The sequence below is a fragment of the Falco cherrug genome, chromosome 5 (genome assembly GCF_023634085.1).
Source record: "Falco cherrug isolate bFalChe1 chromosome 5, bFalChe1.pri, whole genome shotgun sequence".
Lineage (NCBI taxonomy): Eukaryota > Metazoa > Chordata > Aves > Falconiformes > Falconidae > Falco > Falco cherrug.
Genome location: NC_073701.1, coordinates 44,344,813 through 44,369,672, shown reverse-complemented (window position 1 = coordinate 44,369,672; position 24,860 = coordinate 44,344,813). Strand labels below are relative to the sequence as shown.

At 38.8% G+C, this 24,860-nt stretch overlaps 1 protein-coding gene across 6 annotated transcripts in view; it reads left to right on the top strand.

Annotated features, from left to right (window-relative positions):
* EEA1 (early endosome antigen 1) overlaps positions 1-24,860 on the top strand; it is a 77,571-nt gene that overhangs the window by 20,138 nt on the left and 32,573 nt on the right. For 3 of the 6 annotated variants that reach the window (XM_055711052.1, XM_055711050.1, XM_055711054.1), the window contains 10 exons: positions 2,474-2,601; positions 6,408-6,462; positions 6,565-6,630; positions 7,470-7,509; positions 8,357-8,464; positions 8,551-8,672; positions 10,310-10,465; positions 14,121-14,135; positions 15,442-15,558; positions 20,962-21,300. In XM_055711052.1, the coding sequence (XP_055567027.1) occupies positions 2,474-2,601; positions 6,408-6,462; positions 6,565-6,630; positions 7,470-7,509; positions 8,357-8,464; positions 8,551-8,672; positions 10,310-10,465; positions 14,121-14,135; positions 15,442-15,558; positions 20,962-21,300 (1,146 nt within the window). Of the gene's footprint in view, positions 1-2,473; positions 2,602-6,407; positions 6,463-6,564; positions 6,704-7,469; positions 7,510-8,356; positions 8,465-8,550; positions 8,673-10,309; positions 10,466-14,120; positions 14,136-15,441; positions 15,559-20,961; positions 21,301-24,860 lie in introns of those variants that run through there. The other 3 variants (XM_055711053.1, XM_055711051.1, XM_055711056.1) reach the window with 2 other exon arrangements.

Genomic DNA, 24,860 nt, shown 5'->3' with positions numbered 1-24,860 from the left:
TTTGTCCATGCTTCTTCCCTCCTCTGCCAGCGATGGCACACCTGTGTCCCCGGAGCTCCTGTCCTCCTGTGGGCTCTCAGCTGCAGCATGTTCCCTCAGCTTGGCAGCTCTGCTCTGCCTCTGGCCCCTTGTCCTTGCAGCCACTGCCTTCAGATCTGCCTGCTGGGGAAATTGTGGGCTGGCTTTACCTTATAATTGAGACAAATGAATGATTGCTGTTCCTCTGGGCTAGTTGCAAATATAATCTATTATTTCCTCTTTTCCAGGGCTCCTCTTTCCACAGAGTAAAACCCAGTTACAAAAAAACCAAACCCATGAAAAACCAAACACAGAAAAAGATTTTGCTGTTTAAATGGAAAGAAATAAAGAGCAAAAGCAAGGAGAGGCGAGAGCAATTTTCTACATTCATTCTTTCTAGATGCACTTAGTGGTGCTATAAGGAACATTTGCTTTTCTCTGTTAACAGCAGACGTTCCTGTCACAGGGAAACTAATCACAACACTGAGAACCTCTTGGTAGCATGTCATCCCAAAAGGATGCTGTTTCACTGTCATTGTATGAGACTGACTGCTGTCATCTACTTGGAAGAAAAATATCTCTTGCTATTTGATCCCTCCTCTGGTTCACTGCCATTGCTGTTTGCCAGGGGAACCTTCCTCTGGCTCTTTTACTTAAAGTGACTGTTATTGCCATCATATAATTACATGCTAATTGTGTGAGATTAGCATTGCTGGGAACCTAGTAGTTTAAACAAATTTTCTGTAGCAGTTTTGGCACATATACATATATATGTGCATTAACATGGTTTAATTTGGAGTAAAAGTGGTGATCAATTCTGGAGATAAATAAATGGTTGTTAAGTGTAAATGCCCGTTGTCTGCTTTGGAAGGAGTATATTGTTTTGTTTGATCTAGTTGTGCCAAAATCAATCTTCAATATGATAGGTGATGGGTTTGATAAGCAACTCTATTTAGAAATTGATTTCTGAAACACTAGAAAAATAATAGCAGTTATAAAGTCCCTGTCCAGTGCTCTGGAGATCCGGCCATGTTTGAGTAGCTGAATATGAGGGTTCTCCCAGGTTGAATCCATGTGAGTGTTTGGTTGTTGAATTCTTAGTGACTGTCAAACAAAATACTGTGAATGTCAAGTTAGAAGATGAGTGCTGTTGTGGTTATCAACATACACATTCAGGATGTTCACTTTGTGCTAATATTTAAAGTTCTGTGCCTTGCCTATTAACATGCAAATGCAAAATTAAAAGCAGTAAAGGAGTGTCGGAACTCTTCATATGTCCTTCAGGAGTCGTATGGGAGTGTATGTTAGGTGAAGTGTGATAATCCCACAGTAGTACTTTCATCTTGCATACTGGAGAGCCTTGGTTTAGTGTTGGAATGTGCAGCGATTCATACTGGCATAAGGAGCTGAAGGTGACACAGAAATATGCAAAAGTGTATTTGAAATGTATTTAAGGAACAGAGGGTCTTAATCTCACACGAGGCTCTCTTTGCACAGCTTGGAATTACAGGAAGCCTTTAATGTGAGACTAAATTGTTTCCTCTCACCTATCTCTGTTTTGCCATTGTGGTGTGTATGGGCTGTAGTGTAAATGGGAATTGGGCTCAGAGTTGGCATGATAGCCAAATAAGTGAAGAACCAGTATGAAGCCCAGCACTTAAAAAGAGGTGTAATAGGTTGCTAGATAAAATGAGGTGGATGGTACTTCTTATAAATGGCACTTTGGACACCACATGAATGTTTAGAGGTACATCATATTTATTGTTTTCGTTTGTCTGTGGGCCAATGGGTAGAACGAGGGCATTGCTCTGCTGAATTTTCATTCTGGTAAGCTTGCAGGAAATATACTGGAATGCAAATGGATGTATTGGGTGGATGGCTGTAGAGATCTGAATTTCTTGAGGTAGTATTTCTCTGAATTGTGTCTACTAATTAATTATATGCAAGGTAAAAAGTGGTTCTTAATCTTTTGGCCCGTATTAAAATCAGTAGCCTAAATGTGGTGGTAATAAGTGTATGAATAGCTGTGCTTTAGAGTGGATTTTTGTAACTCCTTCTTTAAGACCAAACAGCAAACCCGTCTCTTCTTTGGGAGAAGAATCTGATTTTATGGAAAGTTGTATAGGAAATTCTTTTCTTGAGGGGGGAAAGAAATTGCAGAGCAGTCTTTCTGAAATGACTTCTTATTTTTCTAAATAAAGGTTTTGTTACTAGTATGTAATGCTGTTGGGAAAAAAAACACTGAAAAGTGAATTATTACTTTTGTAGGCATTTTCTAACTTTTTAATTGCCAAAACTGTTACCAGAGCATGGAAAAATGAGTATGAGTCTTAACTTGCCACCTTTTAGATGCACAAACAAAACTTAAAATTCTGTGTAAAAATAAGATGAAAAATATTTCTTGTTTCTTACCTCTTTTTTTGTGTTTTGTTTTTCTTTTCCTTTTTTATAATAGGGTTTTATTTGTCCCCTCTGTATGAAGTCTCATGGATCAGCTGAGGAGCTGTTTAAGCACTATGAAGCGGTTCATAATTCTGGCATTGATTCAACTCATGGAGGGGAAGGTCATCTGTCACCGGAAAGGTGAAACAGTACTCATTTGTGCATTTGCTTTTGTGTCAGTGTTGAGCTGCTTCTGATTACATTGAAGGATGTATTAATTTGAACACTTAATTATGTAGTCAAGTATTTAAATGTTCATGCCCCGTTTCCAGCTACAATTAAAAAGCAGCTTGAAACTTCCATTGGCTGATATTGATCTGACAATAAATGAAAATCAGATACACATGTTTATATTATTAATTCAGTCACCTGTTTCTCATGCAGCTGACAATGCAATATTATAGACTGGAATGATTTTTAGGAGTGTGGCAAAAAAAATAAAATTTCCTCCTAATTTCTGGCGTAGAACTGAAAGTTCACCTTTTGAGTATGGTGGAGGACAGCCCTGAAGACAGACAGGAAACCTGATTTTGCCCCTGGGTAGTTAGAGTACTTACCAGGCAATTACAATGTCAGTATTTGCCTAAATAGGTTCCCATATTACCTAGTTATTTGCAAATCTTGTAAGTTTCTGTCTGTGTCGCTAGTTCTCCTTCTGTGTTACAGAAACTCCATGCTGATCTTCAGAAATCTCTGTTTTATTTAACTGTTAGTCAAAACTGTGGTGTTTGATTTGTTTGCTAGAAAGCATATTGGGTTGTTTTATTTTTGAGACCAATGGTATGTAGCAGGAGCTGATTGTATGAAACTTTCTCTAGAAGAGTTTAACTGAGTAGTCTGCCTGTGTTGGTTTGGGAAGCTTTTTTCTTAGGGGTAAAATTTACACAGGTTTCCTTTTGCTTCTTGCTAGATCTTTTTCTGTTCAGTGTTTATTTTGGACTGTTGTAAATGACAGTCCATGCTGCTGTTCTGTCACATTTACCCCAAAGTCCCTTTGTTTGTGCACACCAGTGTCAGCGAGCAGCTGCCTGTGGCCTCATTCAGCAAGCGGGGGTACGCACTGTGCGACCCCGCAGGTGGCTACCTGCTAACTGAGCTGGCTTCTGCCGATGCGGGGAAGTAAACGGTTCAAGTGTTTTGTCACTAGTAGAAATGGGACCCAAAATGATGAATAACTACACTGAAATAAATATGTATATTTATGTAACTAACTCAAGAGAAAAGGTGGCTCTTCAGTGAGAAGAGTGTGGAAGGTAACACGTTTCAGTTGTTACTGTATTTTGCTGGTGTTGTGCAGAGCTGGCGAGCCAGCGAGAGCCAGCATCAGCAGAGGTCTTGTCCTCACAACAGACGGGACCTTCCTTGTGGATAGCTGCCTTCTCTCCCAGCTGCTGCAACAAAAGAAATCAAAATTAGGGCTTTATATAGGAGAAAGTGGTAGGGTACTAGTGGAGTTATATTGGGTTTCCTATGTGCACATTTATTCAAGAATGAGTTATTTCTTCTCTGTCTGATTTAAGCCTTTTCAGAGTGATATAGCTTCGACCTGAAATAATACTTTTAGTATAATAATAGCATTCACGTAGGGGAATTATTGGTCATAAATATATTTTTTTATACATTTTATGAAATATTTATTTTTATGCCTGCAATTTTCCAATGTCAACCAGATGTTGGCTGGTGAATTTTTTTTTTCCTGGCTCTTGACAGTTTAAGGACAAGTGGCTTTGTTTTCTCTCATATAATTGAAAAAGTGGACAAGGTCAGGGAGTGTGGATGGAGTGAAAGGAGTCTGGTGAGAGCTGTTGTGTAACACATGAGCTATTTCTTCCTGTTAATGTGGCATTCTTTAATGTTTCTCAGTTGCGTGCTTGCTTGAGAAAACTCTCATTCAGCATAAACGTGTTTTTCCAAGACTTGAAATACCATATTAAATATTGCAGCCTGCATCTGGGAGTGAAGCTTACATGTAATTCATGGGACCAAGACTGGGAGGTGAAATTCCTTATTTAGTCAATAGAGAAAGCTAGGTACTATGAATTACCTTGTGTTCTCTTCCTCCCACCCCTGCAATAAACTACCATGGTTAAGTGCCAAGAGTTAATCATGTAACCCTCTCCAGTTGTGATTCAGCAAGGCTATTGGTGTTCAGTGCTAGGATGGAGGCACTGGCATTCCAGGTGGGGAACGACATGGAGCATAAGGAAAAGGTAAAAAGGGTTTGCCAGATGGTGAGGCTTAGATGTGCTGAGAGGAGGAGGGAATTGTAACAGCTGTAGCAGAAAGGGAGATGTGGTGAGGATTTGGATGGCAGTAAGAAAAACAAAATTACAATGTCTACAGTTACCTCTTACGCTTTTTTTTCTCCATTTGTTTTCCACTGGTCAGTTAAACTGTATGTAGGTTTCATCTTAAAACTGCCAAGCAAAACTGTGTTGGGAATATTGAAGCAACTATTGTAGAAGGGTCCTTACACTACAAACTCTTTCCTCCTCCCCTTCTCTTTCCCTTCTACTACAACCTATTTTTATACAGCTTCAAAACCTTTTATCTGCTACAAAGACCAGAGCATCTTAAGTGCTTTAGTACTGCAGATCTGGTATATGTTCAGCCCAACTTCAGTATAGTAAGCTGTTTCATCTGCCTGAGATTTTGTTTATAATCTTAGGTGTGAATATTAGCTGATTTACTTACTGATACTGGTGAGAAAGCGGCTCTGTCTTCTCCACCCACAACCAATGTATGGGTTTTGGCTTACAGCTGCACCTGCCTCAGTGCAGTAGTATTTGCAAACCTCCAGCAAATGTCTCACACAAGCAGAAATAATGTGTTAATAGCAGAAAACCTTCCTCTGAAAAAAAATTACCCTCCCAATATCCTGTGTTAGTTTTCCTATTAAAATTGGTCCACCCTGGAATTCTTGCGTCACTGGTTCAAGCATGTGTTTCACTTGCTTCTTGATGACCCTGACCAGATGTTAATATGCTAATGTAGATTGAATCTATGCCTTCTCACTTTAGCTAAGGAATAGCTTACTTTGTTGACTTTTTTTTCCTCCTAAGTGTAGATAATTTAAAAGAACATCTGTGGAGGAGGGGATAATGCAGCACAGAAGCAACAAAACTGTATGGTATAAAACTGAGAGAATGTATTGGCATTGGCACCCACACACATATATTTGGCGTTATTTTGATGACCTGTGTATTCTAGGTTTGGAGTGGCTATAGCGGAGTAATGCAACATTATCCTTATATGTATAGTTGTGCAATTCTGTAGGGAGACTTGTGATTCAGAAGGCTGCTGTCTAAATCAATTAGTAACAGTTGTAGCCTTGGATCTTGTGTTCTTGCTTGGCTGGAGACTCAAGCACAGAATTTGAGAACTTAAAATCCCGAGGCTTTAAACATTCAGACCATTAAGTGAGTGTGTCTGTGGGGCATGCTGAATTGCTGTGTGGATGAAAAATTACATAAAACTGTGTATTTCAAAAGAAGTAAGATAGTGTGCTGTCTCTTGGCAGTGTTCCTTTACATGATACGGGAAGTGAAGGCGAACAAACCTGTCCTTTTCATAAAAAGGCATGCAAAACAGTTAAATGTACCAATGCACAGCTTTGCCATTCTGAATTTATGTGGCTGAGCTGATGCACCGATTTAGACTTACCTTCTGTTTTCATGAGACTCCTTGCATATCTATTTCTTTACTTGTCCAATTAATGTTTAGCATTTTTCAAGTGATGTGCAAAGTGAACTAATAAGTATCTATTAATCCAATTTGTTCCAAGTTTCAAAAAATCTAAAAATAACTATTTATAATTACTTAAGTTATATTTATGTAGTGTGTGGCTATCACTCCAGTTATTTAATACACATTATAACCTGTATGTAATTGACAAAATATAACCACTGTATATTCATTTTCTCCACTCTGGGAATATATTTATTCAGAGATGAAGTATCACTGCTCCGACAAGAAGTCCAAGACTTACAGGCTTCGCTGAAGGTTGGAAATGTATTTTACTTGCACTTAGTTCTTTGTTTCAAATTGCAAAGTGTTCCACTGTCTTAAACAACCAAATTTACAGTTCTTTCTCTTGCCCCCCAGGAGGAGAGGTGGTATTCAGAAGAGCTGAAGAAGGAACTAGAGAAATTGCAGGGGCAGCGGCAGCAAGTAATTGCTTTAAAATACTTGAAGCAGGTTTATCATCAGCATTGACACTGAAGATTAATACCTTTTTTGTAAGGCACGTGGCCTGATTTAGTTAGTTCCATAATTTGAATATTGACATGTTCTTGAAAACAAAGCTAGTTATCTCTCCGCAATGTAACTGTATATATAAATCTGAAGAACAAAGTCGGAATAGGTAATGATTCTTCTATGCTACTCACTGCAAGTTCACTTGAGACTTTACCTTCTGTTGGGTTTATTCAGAACTCCATTTATTAAACAAAAGAAATCTAATAATAAATTTCATCTGCTATGAGAAAAGGCGATGATGCCTTTCTTGTAAGGACTTCTGAAGAAGAGTACTGTTGTTTCACAGACGTCCAGATAAGCAGAACAAACAAGGCAAGGCAAATTGTGGTGTGTTGTGCCCTAAGGAAGCTCTTGCTTGTTTTATTACTATCAGCTGCTTAGATGCTGAATTGTTGCAAACCTCAGAAGCCGCTTTCTGACAGAATGCCTCTCAGAATGTATTTAATTATGTCTGTAACCTCCATTTTTAGGGCAGATTTCAGTATTGAAGAAAGGGAGGGGGATGGGGATTGTTACTAGAGTCTTGCAAATCTAGAAGCCTCATAGTGTAGTGATACATGAAATGGAAAATCATCTTGGTCTTTTCCAGTCTTCCAGATATAACTGTATGAAATTAGGTATTTTTATACTGCTGTGCAGTATTTGAGCACAGAAGTGTTTATTCCCCTGTCTTGTCCAAAAATGGGAAGAACTTTGGAAGTAGTAGTTTTCATTGCTACCATCTAATGATCAATTTATTCTGTTTTCTTAAGGATTCTAAGTCCGATGGATTGACAACAGCTACATCTACAGGTGGCTAACATTCTATTATATTAATTTCTGCACCGTTCTGGAATTTCTGAATATGTTTTCATTATAGCTTTTTGGTTTATGAAAAAACACTTTCGGTAAATTGAAGTGCTAGAAAGCTGGAATGGTACAATTACTGGGAAAAAGTTAATTGTAAGTGCTTAAGATAGATAGTTCTTCATAGCTATAGTCCGGGGAAATATTCCAGAGGCTTGGGGTTTCTGATTTCTAGCAGTGAGACAGGAGTTCTCCTGACTCTGAAAGCACTTCTCATGAGTAGTTTTGAACATGTTTTTAATCATTTTATGTATTCAAGAATTCAGTACAAGTCTTTTTCTGGGAAAGTCAGTGATTGTTGATATTTAGATTATAGCATTTGTGAGGGTTGGTTTTGTTTAGTGTTTTTCTGTACTCATTACTAGGAAAGGAAACTGAATTTTTGTCTGTTTTGCAGATCAATAATTTTTGCATTATGTTTTCGTTCGTGAGGCACACATGAAATAGAATTTTCCTTAGGTGTCCATAAAATGTCTAGCTGATCATGATTAAAAGAGCTTTTAACTGCAGTTTGGGGCTTAGAATTCAGCAGTATGTTGCAGTGATCTGAAGGCCTATTTATGACCAGTGAAAACCAATATGTACTTAATCCTGCAGAGTACTCAACTAGTGACAGGTTCCAGCATCATGCTTGTAGATATTTAACTTCGGTGAAGTTGTTCACTTTGCTAAGCTAATTGGATGTTAAGTGAATTCAGATTACTTATTTACCTGCTGTGTTTCGTTATGGGCGTGAGTAACTGTATTGTCCTAGCTCTTCCAGAAAATAATACTGTTCTTTTTATGGAAATAGAATCATTAGAACGGCAACTAGAAGAGGTCCAAGTAGAAAATTTTAACATTAAGCAGATGAAAGACTTATTTGAGCAAAAAGCAGCGCAACTGGCCACTGAAATTGTGGGTAAGTGTATTAATGTGAGGTCTGATTCTGTTCTCTACTTGTGCAACTTGTGCAAGTGTTCATTTATTCAACTTCCTTCTTATTAGATCTTAAATCAAAGTATGATGAAGAAATCAGCCTTCGGGAAGGTGTAGAACAGAAAGTGACAAACTTGACACAAGAACTGCAGAAGGAGAGAAGTACAGTGGAAGACTTAAAGACAGAGCTGGTATTCACATTACACTAATGTTTTTGTTATTTTTCAAATCCAGGGAGGGATATATTTAAAAGCTTACAAATGCAGTTTTAAAACAGTCAAACTCTGTTGAACTTGCAGACATCTGCTTGTGGGCTGAAAAATTCAAAACACAGTTGTTTCTCATCTGTTTCACTGACCTACATTTTCAGTGTTTTTCCAGTGAGAAAATATATGTTGTTTCTGAATTATCTATTAAAATTTACCCTACATTGTGCTATAGTCTGCTTGTTTGATGGTCTACCCTTCAGCATATTTGCAGGATATCACACATGTAGATGTGCTGTGCATGCCTGTACTTGGAGCAATGCCATTGCCGATTTCCACAGCTGTCTTTAGATCACCCTTTTTCCGTGAGGTGTTATGGTCTGACTGTCCCCGGACAGCTACGTTCATCAGACATGCTCAGAGAGGTGCTTTGTGACATGGTGGCTGAACGGCTGGCAGTTGTCATCACCATGCCTATGTTAATGTTGTCCCTCTTGTGCTTGGCTGATAATACCAATGTGCGTGTATTCTGGGATTTTGGCTCCTGCTGACTGTTATGTACAGCCATGGTGCCAGGGACCAATCCCAGTGACCCAGCAGTCGTGCCGCTTCTAAAGCAGTAGTGAAGGGGACTTCCTAGTTTCTCCCACTCAACCACTGCTTAGACTCCGGAGGAAAGTAGGACTCGTTTATCCCCCTTCTTCCCTATAGTCAGCTGCCCTGAAGGGCCCATGAGTCCCTCCTGCTCCTGCCCAGCCAGTGGACCTATCCATTCCTCTCTGTTTAGTTGTTTCTTGTCTTCCTTTCTTCTTCTGCGTTCTTACCCTTTTCCTGTAGCTTTTCTATTCTAGGTGCCAGTACTCCTTTTCTCTGCTTTTTTTGGTGTCCACTATCACCCCCCTCTTTTCCCTCCATAGCTTTTCATTTTGAGGGATGTTACGGTGCCTTAGATGTAATTAGCGACAGATTTTACCTGGGGGTCTGGTATGAGGCATGTCCAACAGTACCTTCAAGACATTTCCTTCAGCTGCCCTTTTTTAATCTGTTCTTATGGTTTTCTGAAATAGTTCTTGAAGACAGAGGCAGTATCATTGTAAAAGTCTGTGCAGCACCGGATTATTGTGTCTCAGTCCCGAGATGGGCTTGTGAGTATTAACAGCAGCAAAGTATATACAGTAGTCTGTTCTGTGGAGTGGTAGAGTCAATGCAGCCTACTTCTCAGACAGTTGTGACTTCAGATAAACTTCTTGCATGGATTCCCTGACACTGTCACTTCAGTGTTTTCTCCCAGGGAAGCTCTCCATCTACCTACATAAAAATTCCAGAAATTTGATTTTTGAGACCTTTTCCCATTTGTCAGATTTGGTTGAAATCAATCAAAAAGTTCAGAGTTTAGCAGGCAAGAACTGACAACCAGCCATTAAATCCTGTTTCCTTTGGGAATGATAAGTACTTTTCTTGTGGTTTTGGTTTTTTTTGGGTTTCAATCTATTATTTTTTTTTCCCAGCTGTAATACTGTATATGTCACCTTGTCTATAAATTGACAATTTCAAAGATTTTTAGAGATGACATTGACGCTGGAAGCATGTGTGTTGCTCACTGCTACTTTTCTACTTTCCAGCTACAAAGGCCTGGTGTGGAAGATGTGGCCGTCCTGAAAAAAGAGCTGGTCCAAGTTCAGATGCTGATGGACAAAATGACACTGGAACGTGAGAGAGAATCTGAAAAGCTGAAAGATGAGTGCAAGCACTTGCAGGCAGAGCAGGCTGAGTCGGAGGTAATAATCATACCTAAAGGTGTTTCCACTAGCTTTGTCATGATTTTCATATGAAAATGGAAATTCATCATAATGTAAAAGCCTTTTTCTTAACTGAATCTTCTAACTTATCTAATAGACAGGTTTATCCATTGCAGTAAATTACTTAATTATGTCATTATTTACCCTCCAAAAGTTCCCATGCTTTTTGTGGAAAACCTTTTCTTGGCATAAAAAGTTATTACAAGAGCCTGATAGCAGAGGAAAAGATCTTCTGGCAGATCTGTGCTCTATCTACTGGGAGAGAGAAATAGAGCAATACCTGTGTGATTCAAAGGCTTAGTGAGCTACATGCAGATGAAAAGTTGTTTCTGAAAATGATGAGTTTGGTTAACTTTTGCGTGAATGTGTCTGAAAATGGATGCTAGAGTGTATGTAAAAATAAATTATTAGTACAAGGTAGATAATAATTTTAATATTCTTATAGGACATACATAATTCTTGAACTTACACAACATTTAAAAATCTCAATGGATATCGTAAACTGGTTTTAATTTTTGTTTTTTCTAGTTTTTACTGTCAGGTTGGGAGGCCTTTTTACACCTATTAATTATTGGAGGAATATTTAGTGTATAAGGTACAAATCTGTTCTGCATGCATATCCCCCCACCCCATTATACATCCTGGCCTCCAAGTGTTGCCTGTTATGGATTAGAGCAGAAGTGAGTGACTGCCAGGCCTCATCACGTCTTAAGGTCAAGATTTCAGGATGTCACCTGTAACTTGTTTCCAGGCAACACCATCTTAACTTTCCTCTTTGTTGATGCTGTTTAAAACATAAAATAAAATCTATTGTTCTCATGTTAGTTGGTTGGGGTTTTTTTTATTATTTTACATTTTTTTTCTCCATATTTTCCTGGATTTGAACTTTCTAAATTAATGTCATTTAAGAGGGACCTTGTTGTCTACTTGAGTTGCAGAATATGCTGGTTTCTTCAGAAGTACTTTGAAGGCTGGCTCTGCTTTGGCTGAGTCAGTAGAAGAAATTTTAGATTGCTGATGGGAGATTTGAAAACATTTGTCTCTTTCTTGCATATAGAATTCATGATAACTCTGTATTTAAGGAAGCAAAGGTAACTGCCTCTCCCATAGCAAATATTCAGTTTTCTTGGTTTTGTTCCTCTGTTTTTCCACCACTGAACATTTCTGTTTCCATACAAGATGAAGAAAAAGGGTTGCAACAGCTCTGACTTGGATCTTTAAGTGGGAACTTTACTCCTCAAACTGTCTCGGATCCACTGCTAGCTAAAGCCTGTTTGATGTTGTTTAACACAACAGTGAGGGAAATCTCTGACAGAGATAGTGGCAAGAAATCCTGATAAAAATACAGAATCACCAAAATTTATTCTACTGAGGGGTTGGTAAATCCATTCCTGCAGAAGAATTTGCTTCTTGGGGTATTGTTGCACCTCATTGGTGGGTTGGCTGGAATTGTTTTATTAATGGATTACTTGACAGTGTAACAGTCTTCAGTGAAGACTGTCAGCTGTGTTTGAGACCTTTTAATTTTGCCCTGCCCCTTTTCTGTTGTCCCCCACCAATGCAGCAATACCAGCAAAACTTGTTAATGCAGAGCTGTGGTCCCCAGTAAAGTGGGGTCCTTACAGAATTTCGCAGCTTACGTAGGGAATGCCTGGGATTTCTGTAGGACTCCTAGTATCCTCTGTCCTAGTGAGATTTGTAGATGTGAAGGATTTCTGACAGCTTTTTATTCTGGGATTTCATGCGCCCTAGATTTCAAAACTGCAGGTTTAAATTTCTAGTTCTTCTGCACTGCAGAGCTTTAGAGAAGTGCTGCCTGGCATTACTCTAAACTCCTCAGGGCTTTCCCTCCTGCCCCCTGGCCTCCAAACAGATATCTTGATCTCCTGGAATTGTACTAGGGTACAATATTGTACTAAACATGAATCTATCATTGTTTTCAAGTTAAAATATGTATGCCAAGAGCTTCATCAGATGTGAAAAAAGGAATATCACAGTTGGAGTTGTGAATATAATGTGGTTATGTGGCCATGTAAGTTGCTGTGTAATTGTAATATGGTTTTAACTGTGAGATCCCACAACTATGCTGCAGAATTCAAATTTCATTTCAAAATACTGTTTCTATAGTCTTTTGGGGTTTTGGATTTTTAGTTTTCATGTGAAGATAAAATGACTTAGTGACATGGGCTAACAAAAATCTTTCATCTTAAAACATTCTCACAGAAGTGTGAATTGCTCCTGTTACCCCAATTAAGTATATTTGTTTTGACATAACTTGCCATTTTAAAATGTAGCTATAAAGTGCAGCCTTCAACAGGAAAAAAGATAGGAGAAAGTGTGTTTTTCAGTCCTCCTGGAAGTAGCAGCAGATTGGGAAGAAGGTTGTATGATGCACCTAGCTGTTATGATGTGCTCGTATAAGAAGTCTTAGATGTATGGAAGATTATAAACCACAGTGCAGCAATTATAATAAGATCAGATGTCTGTGTAGTATCGTCAGTATGTAGGCTGAACCAGAGAAGACAGAGTTGCTGCGTGGCAGAACATGGTAAGCAGCGGCAATCTGGTTCTTCTCAGAAGTGTCACTGTCTTCTCTGCTTAATTCCAACACATGGCAACAATAGCCCAAGATGTGTTCAAAATAAAAGCTTTTCTATTGATGTAAATTGACTTTAAAAAAAAATAAACATTACTCAAAGTCATAGTGGTGAAAACTTTTCTTAAAAAAAACACAATTGTGAATAGTGTCAGCTATAAGAAAACATGAAATGGAAGTCCTTCATTGACAGAGTGGATGCAGTTCTGGCCTTAAAAGTTTGGCCGTGTTTCATCTCAGCTTTGTTCTTTAAGACCACCTCAGGGGCTGAGAATGTTAGTTGGTTCTTACACCACCCTTAGCTATTTTGCCAAGCTGGCTGAGAATACATGTATTAAATTGGTTTCCAAAGTGAGATGTCTTTAAAAAAAGCTAAATTTATGGTGTGGGTGAAGAGAATAACAAAGATCATCTGACCCCTATATGAGCATCTTCAAATGCTGCAGGAGAGGGATGTGAAGGATAGTATAGCTGTACAATTGTTGCCTAGATGTATTCATTGCTGTCCTTTTTTTGTTTTGTTTTGTTTCCCTTGGGTGTTTGTCATATTTCGGAGTTGCATCTGAAACTCTGGTGTCTAGACCTCTCAGATGAACATACATTCTGAGCTACTCCTTCCATGTTTAGTTTTTCTCTATAGTGACTCCTGCATAATAGACACTTTATGAAAACAGCTGCACTGCTGTGGGACTACACATTTCTGTGAATCTCTGCAGATCGGCACTTGCTTCAGTATCTGATAAATGGTCATAAAATACAGGTCCTAGGTTTGATTGTTAATTTGAGTGCCCACGGAATTAAACAAGATTAGTAGATTAAGTTATGTGTGAATTCAATAAAGCCAGGACTGTGGTTTTTTTCGGTTGTGTCATCCTGTCTGCCCACCCTCCCCACCCCCCCCCCCCCTTAAGCAAAGGCATTAAAAACACCGGAATACTTAAAAAACAAATTTGAGGAAGTGTTTCTACTAACGGCTTTTGTGACTGCTTGTTTCCATCTTTCATCCATCCATTTTATTTTTTCTGCTTTCTAATGGAGACACTTAAATTTGAGGTAAATTTTTTGAAAGTTTTTTTATCCTTATAAGTAGCTTTCTGTTGTATCAAGATAATTTCAAGAGGTTGTTTAACAGATATGTTCCTGTTTGCTTATTGGTTCATTAATTATACAGACACATCAGCCAGACAATATAATGAATGACTATTCACCCATGATATATTTCCATGTTAAGAATGAAATGTGGGATGGGCTTATTGAATTGTGAATGACAGAAATGTATCTTTATGCATTTATATTATGATTCTAGTTTGAAAGACTGCAGTGGTGTCCTTAGCAAGCTTCTGCGCATTTTCTGCATTATATTCTTTCAGTAGTGAAATATCCATACACTATTCTCAGAGAACATGCTGGAATGTTTTCTGCCAAGGACAGATCCGAGGATGTGTTTTACAGAACAGCTCTGTAACAGAAGTCTTGTAAAGCACAATATTACAGAAACTCAATTAGTAACTATATGTAGTCATATAATGTGTTCACATGTTCTCTTTAGTCTTCCTTTTTTCTGTAGGAAGGCTGTAAATAGGATATTTATTGTCTACTACTTCTGTTTAGTTCATTCTTGAATTCAGTGTTTATACATTTGTACTGAATTCTGTGGTTGAGAACAATAGGAAAGAAAATTTCTTTAAAAAGGTCACTATTATATAGTGTATTCGAAGTGAGTGCATTCATACACAGCATGCTTTAGGGCAGCCATTGTTACCCATCTAAAGTGCTTTTCTTGTTTGCTTCCATTACTGTGTTCAAATACTGTGCAGTCATTGATATATTCTGTTTGTACCAATCCTGGGTATTTAATGGGATAGTATTGTTCCTCTGATCATGCTGACCTGCAGGGTTGATGTGTCCCAAAGCCACACACCAAGTTTGCATCACATGCCAGACTCACTTCCAGTGCCTTTTCCAGTATGCTTTCCTTATCAGGGAGGCAAAGATTTTGGCTGTGTAACTGTGGTGACTTGGGAGGGTTTCACCTGAAGCTAGAACTGTGATAATGATTAAAGGATAATCTGTTGTGATTTTTATCGGTGTGGGCTCTATCTGACATTTTCTATTGGACTGGGGCCAATTTTTGTCTTCTGAAATAAGACATGAATGAATCTCAGCCAGGAAGCTGGGAAATAATGCTCCGTGGTGCTTCTGTAGCTGATGGTGCTCTGAGATTAGTTTGCAGATGACTTTTTTCTTAAGCTGTTTATTCGTATACAAGATGCTTTTTATTTTGCTACCAAACATCTTGCTTTTGTTGGGTTATATATGCAAAGGTTTGTTTTTAATGTGGATTTTTCTGTTTGTTCAGGCTACTATTAACCAGTTAAGAGCTGAACTTGCCAAAGGACCTCAGGAGGTAGCTGTGTATGTTCAAGAGCTGCAAAAACTTAAAAGTTCAGTCAAAGAGCTAGAACAGAAAAACCAGGTGAGAATGCTGTTATTTCCTGTGCTTGTTAGCTCACATTAAAATGGAAACACATCACGTGTTGCCTTGGGAAGCACTGAAGACTAACAAAACACTTCTTGGTGTGGCAGAAGTTGAGAATTCCTTTGCTATTTTGGTTAACATGAGGGATATCATAATGTACAAGCAAATGCTGTGTTTTATTGATCATTACTATGTTACAACTGAAATCTTCAGGGTTGTTATGGTTGCGGATTTCTAATTGTGACAGTTTCTGCTTACTGTCATTAAGCAGTATTGCCACCTCACACATTAAAAGAAAAAAGCAGTACCCTTTTACATATTACGTTTGCCTAAGAATCATAACTCAGAAGACATTTTGAGCTCTCTTCATTGGTTTTGCAGTTTCTTAGCTTTTAGATGGTACTCCTGTCATATTTTCTGGCCATTTATCAGAGTAATGAATGATAGAAAATGGAAATAAACTCCAGAAGCTTCTTAGCTTGTAAGTATTCCTTGAGAGCTTTTGTCAAAGCTCTTTGAGCTTGCTGAGTTTTGTATTTGCATTAAGAAAGCATATCTTGTGGGGTAATAAATAGAGGTCGGGCAGAAAGGAGACAATGAGAAAGATGCATGCTGCTTTTTGTGGCATGTATATATAACACTGTATATAAGCTGTACACACTACATATGTGTATTTACCAGCAACCTTGTCAATCTTGGAAAATTGGAAAGGGCAGAGACCTAACAGTGTTTCTTTAATGTAATCTAGTATTAAAGCAGCATTTTCAAAGAATGTAAGAAGGTGCAATTAAAAGTTGGTAAATTAAACTTGCCTTTAGTAGGATGACTTTTGGTTTGGCTTGTTAAATCAGGTGCAGAACTGAAATGGTGAGAATTGTCATGCTGCGCTTTTCCACAGACCAGCAACAGTGAATCAGGCTTTTGGCAGTTATTGCTATACAGTATAGAGCCCTTGCCTGAATATATTGCTGTTCCATTAACAATGTGAGTGAAACAGATTGATGCATAAGATAACCATACTTCAAGAGAGAGTCCTCTGCTATGTCGGGTTAATGCCAAACACCACTTGGAATAGGAAGAAGAGAAGTGGCAGCAAGCTACTTTTCCTCTTTCAGTTTCAGTGACTTGAAGCAGTTTACAGCCACCTCTTTATGCAGCTTTTTGAAAGGCGATATCCATAAGAATGGTATGCTAGCCAAGGAATCTTGGCCCTGGAGGACTTGGATCTAGAACTGGAAAAGGTAAGACTAGCTTCCCAAATAACAGAAACTGCTCCTACTTTGAACAGTTTGCCGTCCTTGAAGATGCTGTCATGGAGGAAGGAGGAGCCGTTAATGCAGAATGGAATATATTGCATTTTGATATGTACATCCATTTATAATTCCATTGCAATGTGGGAAGATATTTCTGTGCACTGACGCAGAGTTTTTCAAGCTTATGTACAACCTCAAGCAAGCAAGCTGTTTCTTGTATTTTCAGGAGCTGTACTGAGAAAAGCAGATGATAAGTAGATAGGATCAGTTTTCTGAGACCAGCAGGAACTGCCTTTCCTTCATTTATAAAGTGCTGTAATTATGGGGCTTGGCGTGCCTTGTAGAGGCCAGTCATGGCCTGTAGCCCAGAAGAGACCTAATGTGTAAAAGCAGTGTATTCCCTGAAGTGTAAGGCTTGCTGTAATTCTAAACCAATTGCATGTGGGGGTTTTTGTTTGGGTTTTTTTTTAGAAAAATGGTGATGGATTATCTACAGGGAAAAATGCTTCGTTTCTAACCTTCTATTGACAACTATTCTGAAATTTGATCAATTACCACAGAGTTTGTTCTTTAATATCTGGCCACGGTCAGTACTAACATGTATTACATGTATTTTTCCAAGGAGCAGTTATAAAAGAAGGGATCATTGTGATGTTGGCGCTTGTATCTGGTGAGCTTTCAAGGCTCAGGGCCTTTTGCCGAGTTCTGTAACATACTGTCCTTCCCTCTTCCTTTTCTGTGGAAATCATGACTTGGGGAAGAGAGGTGGCTTGTGTTTGCCCACATATCCCTTTATATGTCTGGGATGCAGCTGGGACGTGCGTCCAGGTAGGGAACACTGCTGGCTCCTCTGATGTGACCTGAATGACCACAGCTTGGCAGCTCTGTGGCCTTGAATTTACTCATGAGCTTCAGTCACACATGGAGGCAGCGGGCTGTCAGGCAAACCCACTTCTTCTCTCGTGAAAGCAACAGTAGCAGTTTGCAGCTCTGTTTGGCCCTTTGTGACTGCAGAGGGTGTTCAGCTGTCAGGGGCAGAGGCTTTACACGCTGGTATTGGTTGCTGTATTGATCATCAGACCAGGGAGGAAGAGCGAAGAATAGTGCAGGATGCGGAACAGCATCTCGAAGTGTGTGTAGCTGCTGCTCTTGGCTGTCCTTTGGTTAGTTTGTAAGGTAATGGTGAAGAAGCTTTGCTTCTTTTTTGACTTAGTGTTCCTGAAAGCTTTCCAGAGCCTCAGTCTGCTTCAAGACAACAGTAACTGTTTCTCTTTCTCCCTGCCCCCTGGCCCCCTTTAAAATTTGTTAGTGCCCTGCACTGACTTTTCATAAAACAGCACATAGCAGTTCTACGTGAGATGTCTGGATCCGATTATGGAGTAGTAGTAAGAGCAATACCTGAGCTCTGTCTTGCCCGGTTATGATGAAAAAGTTTCTGTGGTGTGTTGGTATTTCAGGAACATGATTCATTATGAATGTTAATGATCCTGCCTGGTCGTTTCTCTTTAATGAAAAAGGAATTGCAACTTTCTTCTATAATCTGAGGGTGAAACATACTCTAAAAGCAGTGGTAGCCTTGCCACTGACCTCAGGGGGGTAAAGATGGCACTTGGCCTCAGCATGTTCTTTATGTGCTCTATTCCTGTAACAGCAACAGGTTGTTTTATTTTTCAAGAAACATTTCAAAATACACTACTTCAGGGCTAGAATTCAGTAGCCAAACTTTAGTCTTGAGCTGGAATTTTTGGCTAAGTTGTGTGCTTTAGTGTCATGGTTTAACCCTGGCCGGCAACCCAGCACCGCGCAGCTAGTCGCTCGCTCCCCCCACCCAGGGGAATGGGAAGGAGAATCGGAAAGGAATGTAAAATTCAAGGGTTGAGATAAGAACAATTTAATAGGTAAAGCAGAAGCCACGCACACAAGCAAAGCAAAGGAAAGAATTCATTCACCACTTCCCATGGGCAGGCAGGGGTTCAGCCATCCCCAGGGAAGCAGGGCTCCTTCATGTGTAATGGCAGCTTGGGAAGACAAACGCCGTAATGCCAAATGTCCCCACCTTCCTTCTTCACCCAGTTCTTATACTCAGCATGACATCGTATGGTGTGGAATACCTCTTTGGCTAGCTTGGGTCACCTGTCCTGGCTGTGTCCCCTCCCAATTTCCCGTGCCCCCTCAGCCCTCTGGCTGGCAGGGCCCAAGGAACTGAAGAGTCCTTGATTTAGTATAAACATCACCCAGCAAAGACTAAAAACATCAGTGTCCTATCAACATTGTTCTCACATAAGAGCCAAAACAGAGCACTGTACTAACTGCTAAGAAGAAAATTAACTCTATCCCAGCTGAAACCAGGACATTTAGAAAGTATATATTTTCTTAAACAAACACTTAGGGCTTTATTTATATTTGCTCTCACACGGGTTGCTGGACTGCTAGAGTTTTCGTTTGCAAGATTCCTTGCTTTCTAACAGCTCTTTTTTTTAATAGCTTCTTCTGTTTATTTTATCACAATTGAAAAATGGAAGTCTATGTATGGTTTATATATATGTGTGTGTGTATATATATATATAACCAATATAGTCATCCTTTGTTAAAATCTGTAAAGAACAAAACCGTTTAAGTGTTCAACTTACCGGAATGATTTTACAGCTTTTTCTTCTGGCAAAGCAGGTTTCATCTCTGGATACTGCAAAGAAGTATACTTTTAAGATGCCCAGCATAGCTAGAATTGCAGCACTATCTATCTTATCATTGAAACAGTGTTGTTCCAGAGTTGCAGAACTCTAAAGTTTTGATATATAAGGCTAACCTCAGTCTTGGCATATTTTCTAGCTGGACACGCTAGAAGTGTTCTTTATTTTTCTGTATTTTAATTGAAAGGGTCACTAGAGAATATAGTATTTACTGAAACTGCCAGAAGTACGCAAACATTTAAAAGGCGTGCATAGTAGTGTTCACTGAGATAGGTATCAGTAAGATGCTGCAATAAATGGAACCTGCTAGTACATTTCAAGAAGATGGAATTAATTACCTGGGTTAGATGATGACCAGGGCCTCCATGCAACCGTGTTTCTGTGCTTCAAAAAGTGCCACTGGAAAACTGAAATGGATCTTACGGCTCCTTCATCATGCTTGGAGATCTCTGAAACTCTAGTTAGTGCCTCAGCTCAGCTTGGGGGAATACCCAAACTTTCTGGAGTTGTATCTTTCATTAAGATAATTTAATTTTTATTTGAGTATAATTTTGATTACTTCATGCAATTTGATAAAAATCAGTATGTAATGGTTGAAAATGACCTGTAAATAATTTTTTCCCCAGTATTTGTCTCAGCATGTAAATTTGATACTATGACCTTAGACCCTGCAATATTTACTGTCATTAATGTGGTAATTAAAATCTGACACTCAGCAATGTTCATGCCTTTGCTTTCGGGAATCCCAATTTTCAGTGTTTTCAAGCTCAAAACAACTATCCTCTTTGAGGTGATTTGTGTGCAAGGAAATTAGATGGTATGAATTAAGTGTAAAAACACCATCTTCTAAAATGAAGGTTTAATCATGAGTGTTTCATTCTGTGATTTATCAACATCAGAGATTTTCTTAATTTTCATGGGTTCTCTTCCATAATTTGGATAGCAGAGCATGCTAGTGACAGGGCAAAATTAGGATCCTTCTAAAAATGGCCAGCATGATGACTGTACTGGATTAGGTGGGAATTAAACCACAAATGTTGTTGCTTAGGGAATTGTTTAAAGGAGTTGATAGTTGAAAACTTCTGTATACTGATAACTCAGATTACTATTTCAACAATTCCACAAGCATATGCATTTGTAATAGGTTAGAACTTGAATGTTCAGGGAAAGCAAACTAGTCTTCAGGATAAAGAAATAGAGTTTCTCTGGTGTTCTCAGTGACGGGAAGCAGATTTCTGTGAGAGTATGAAAAACAGTATTTCCAGTTGAAACTGTGTGCTGTATGGGATCCAGAATTGTGTAGTACAAAACAGAGGTCAGCGTTGTCTTTAATGATGTTTTTGAGCAAGTTGTTCAGTGTTCCGCATCAACTCTTGAGAAGAGGTTTGAATAATGCATTGAACAGCTGTAAGCAGGATTGCACTTGAATTGCTGTGTAACTCTAACTCTCTTCGTAGAGTCTGACTGAGAAGCTGCTGAAGAAGGAACAGGACTACACCCAGCTAGAAGAAAAACACAATGAAGTATCTGTGAGTAAGAAGAATGTGCAGGCAAGCTTTCACCAGAAGGACCTGGACTGCCAACAGCTTCAGGCAAAGCTGTCTGTATCTGAAGCCTCGATACAGAGATTACAGACAGAGCTAGGTGAGAAGGTGGAAGTGAGCCAGAAACTTAAAGAAGAGCTGTCTGAAGTAGAGATGAAGTACCAGCATCTCAAGGCGGAATGTAAACAGCTGCAGCAGCAGAGGGAGGAAAAAGAGCAGCATGGCCTGCAACTCCAAAGCGAGCTCAGTCAGGTAAGGTTCCTTAAGCTTCCTAGACCATCCTGTTGGGATGGTTCCTTAAACCATCCTGTTAGGGTTTTTTAAACTGTGCATACATATTTTTCATGCATGTGCACTTGCATTTCCTTATTGAAGGGCAGTAATTAACCAGCGCTTGTATTTGAATAAATACAACGCTAGCTGGTATTTGAATAAACAAGTATACTTCCTGACGCTGCAGAGAATGAAATACAATCACTTCTTCCCCTCAGAGAAGTAAAGAAAAGAACAGGCAAAAAGAAGAGGCTCTGATAAGAGCGCAAAAATTCTTCAGTATTTGTTGTTACATCTGAATCTTTTTAGTAGGTCCAAACTTCTGTCAGTGCCAGATGAGGATAGCTGTAGCCTCTAAGTCACAATCAAACTCAGCAAGATCTACAGTTTTATAACTGCCTTTTCACATTTTTGTTTCTGGAAAGGTTAATGTAATATCTGTCTGTCTGTAGTATAATTCTACTTTTTCTGAGAGGTAAATACCTTATTTTTGTATCTGGAGCTCTTTTTAAAACTATCTTTATAATTACAGTTTTAAAAATTACGGTTGAACGAGCATAAACTTTGTAGCTTATTTCTCATGTTCTGATTTTACTTTTTTTGGTGCATGAATAAAAAAGGGTTTATCTGATCTGAGACAGGTTTTTGTCCACTCTTTTTCTCTTACAGTGTTAAATGAAGTCTTCTGTCATCCTACAATTTTTTCCCTCCCCTTTTTTTGTTGGGACATTCCCTGAAATAAAGAAAATATTGTAAAGTTAGAGGACAACCCAGAATATTGAGTTTCCATGACAAATACGGTAATAGACAAATTCTAAGAAGTCAGCAAGGTTATTTATTCCGGTTCAGTATGGTAGCTGAAGCTATAATGAATTTAGATTATGAGAAAAACAAATTCCGGTAGAGTATCAGAAGTAGTTTCACTTCTAGTAGAAATTTTAATACTCTGTAGGAAGTTTGAGAAAAGTGACTCTTCGTTTTACATTCAAACTGAATAATGCTCCATTTGCTTTAAAGTTGAATAGTGAATACAGTAGAGAATACCTAGTGTGAAAAGCAGGGGTAATGTGAAGTCTTAATATCGCTTCCTTTGTGTCTCTCCACAAACACCTCCTCTGTATATTGCTGATAGCTGTGAGAACACCCTGAGCATACATCCCTGCACTTTTTACATATAGTTCTACTGATTCCAATGGGTTATGGAAGCTGGACTTCCATTTAACATTGAGCTTATTGAAATTTGAGGCTGGTTGAACTTTGTTATATCTAGTGTCTTGGGGAGTAACGTGTTCTCATTGTAATGTAATGGAGAAATATTTGTGCATCAGGAATCGTGTCCAGCCCTAAGATGGGAAAAATAATCTGGGTTTTTTTTTCCCAGTATGACGTACGTAATTTTAATCTCTCACTGAAGCGTTGTCATTTTAAAGTGAGCGTTTATCAATTTTCAACTCTTTTTCACGTCTGAAATCGATGAAGTTGCAAGCTGTGCATGTATAGCTTATCTTGGAAGAACTGTGGCTTGGCAAAACTTCATTATGTATGTATTACATCCCCAGAATGACTTTCCTTCTCCCATCAGTCTTCTGTCAGGGGGAGGGGAGATAATTATATTAGTTATCTGCTTAGGAATCCTCACTTGGTAAACTGCCCCATTCTGCCTAGGCAACATGTATGCAAGCTTCTGAAGCACAGCCAAGAGGTTGAGCTGAAATCTGGCTTCAGCCTGAAAGGGCATTTTCAAGAAGAATATTTGGGGTGGGCAAGTGAAGGAGGAGGAAGGCAAATAAAACATTGCTGAATTAATTACTATGAAAGACAAAGGAGGCATCACATATTCTCTGGATATTGGGGATAAAGACCATTGGGGATAAAGACAATCTAAGCAAGGAAACCTGAACAAGCCGCTGGATCTCAGGATGTGTTTTGGAATTGTATTGTAAAAGAATAGTGGAGGCGGAAAAAAAGCCCTTCATACATGGCATAAAATAAAATTGAAGCAAAGCAAAAACTTCTCTTCCTCTCTCTCCTTCCAAATAAGGGTTAGGTTACTATTGTCATGAAAAGACTAAATTTCTCATATTCACTTAATAGTTTAATGGAATTACCATTTTATGGATGTAGTGCCATAGCTTGTGTTGACAAAATGGATGCTGCTTATGATGGCATATATGTAGTTGTTTAGTCAAACCACAATTTCAAAGAATCTTTGCCATCTTCTCAAAATTGATTTGAACAGATGCATGTCTGGTTAAATTTGTGTATTTTAGAGTTTGAGTGTTATAAAGGAAGTGATCTTTACAATGGAAGGAAACTTCAGTGATAATGTTGGTTCTGCGCAACAGTAGGAAGAGGGTAACACAAGAAAATACAGGCTCCCTCAGTCTTGAAGAAATGTTAACTGCTGATAAATATGGTTGTTGAGAGATTTTGAATCTACTTTATTGTATCTTTGAAAGTCTAAATGTTATTTTGTGCATTTTGTTGTCTGAAACATTGGTTAATCCTGGATTTTATGGTTCTGTTTACTTAAAGTCAATCTTAAAGTCCTTGAAAAATTCTTAACTGTGCCTGTAAAAGTGACTTTTGTAAAATGCCGTTTGCTGATTTTTTTCCCCTTTCCAAATATTCTTTCCCAGTATCAGGTTACCCATGAATAGTTACAATAGTTATCTTGTTGCACCCTTTCTTCATTAATTTTTTTCCTGCCGCTCTTGTTTGTATTTTTAGTCAGGAGGAAGTATTAATAATTTAGCGGTTCCTGTGGAAGAAAGACAAATGTTCTTGATTACTGGAGAAGAGATTATGGTCTTTTTCCTCACTGTGTCCGCCCTCTTCTACCTCTCTTAACTGTGCGGTCACAGTTAGCAGTTGGCATCTCAGCCACATGCTGAACAGCTTTTCATTCACAGGTTTTGTGGTTGTGGACATATAAACAAATAATTTAGCTTGGCTTCCTAAGAAAATAAGACATAGGCACATTTGGTTCTTGGTCTCCATCCCCTGTAACATTTGCATTGTTTGATAACTTCAGCCAGATTGTAACAGGTGGCCCAAAGGTCTTCAGCATTAGGCTCTTCAGTGTTAAATTATTGTGGAAACAGGCAGCTGGGTAAAGGAGAGAGACTTATATTCATGCCTCACCCCCTCAGTGCCTGGGGGGAAGATGTAATGTTAGCAAAAGCGCTGTTCTTTTTTCCATCCTGCTAGACAGACAGCTGGTCAACAAGTGGTAGCTTGCAGTGAGCAGCAAGGTTGTGCTGCCTTTTGCCTAGATATTAGTAGGGATTTGAGGAAAGCTTGAGAAAGGTTTAGGGATACTGAAGGGAGTACCTGGAGTTAAAATGTGAAGGGTTTAAGGGTCTTGGACATAAATTCATAGGGAAGTAGGCTTCGTTTATCCTGATACCTATGGAAAGTTCTTGCTGTGCTGCAAGGTCTGATCCAGTCTCTTTTTTTTTTTTTTTTTTTGCACTGAGTTGAAAGTTCATTTGTGTATCTGTGAATGTGTTCATGTAGAAGTAGGCAGGAGGTAGCCC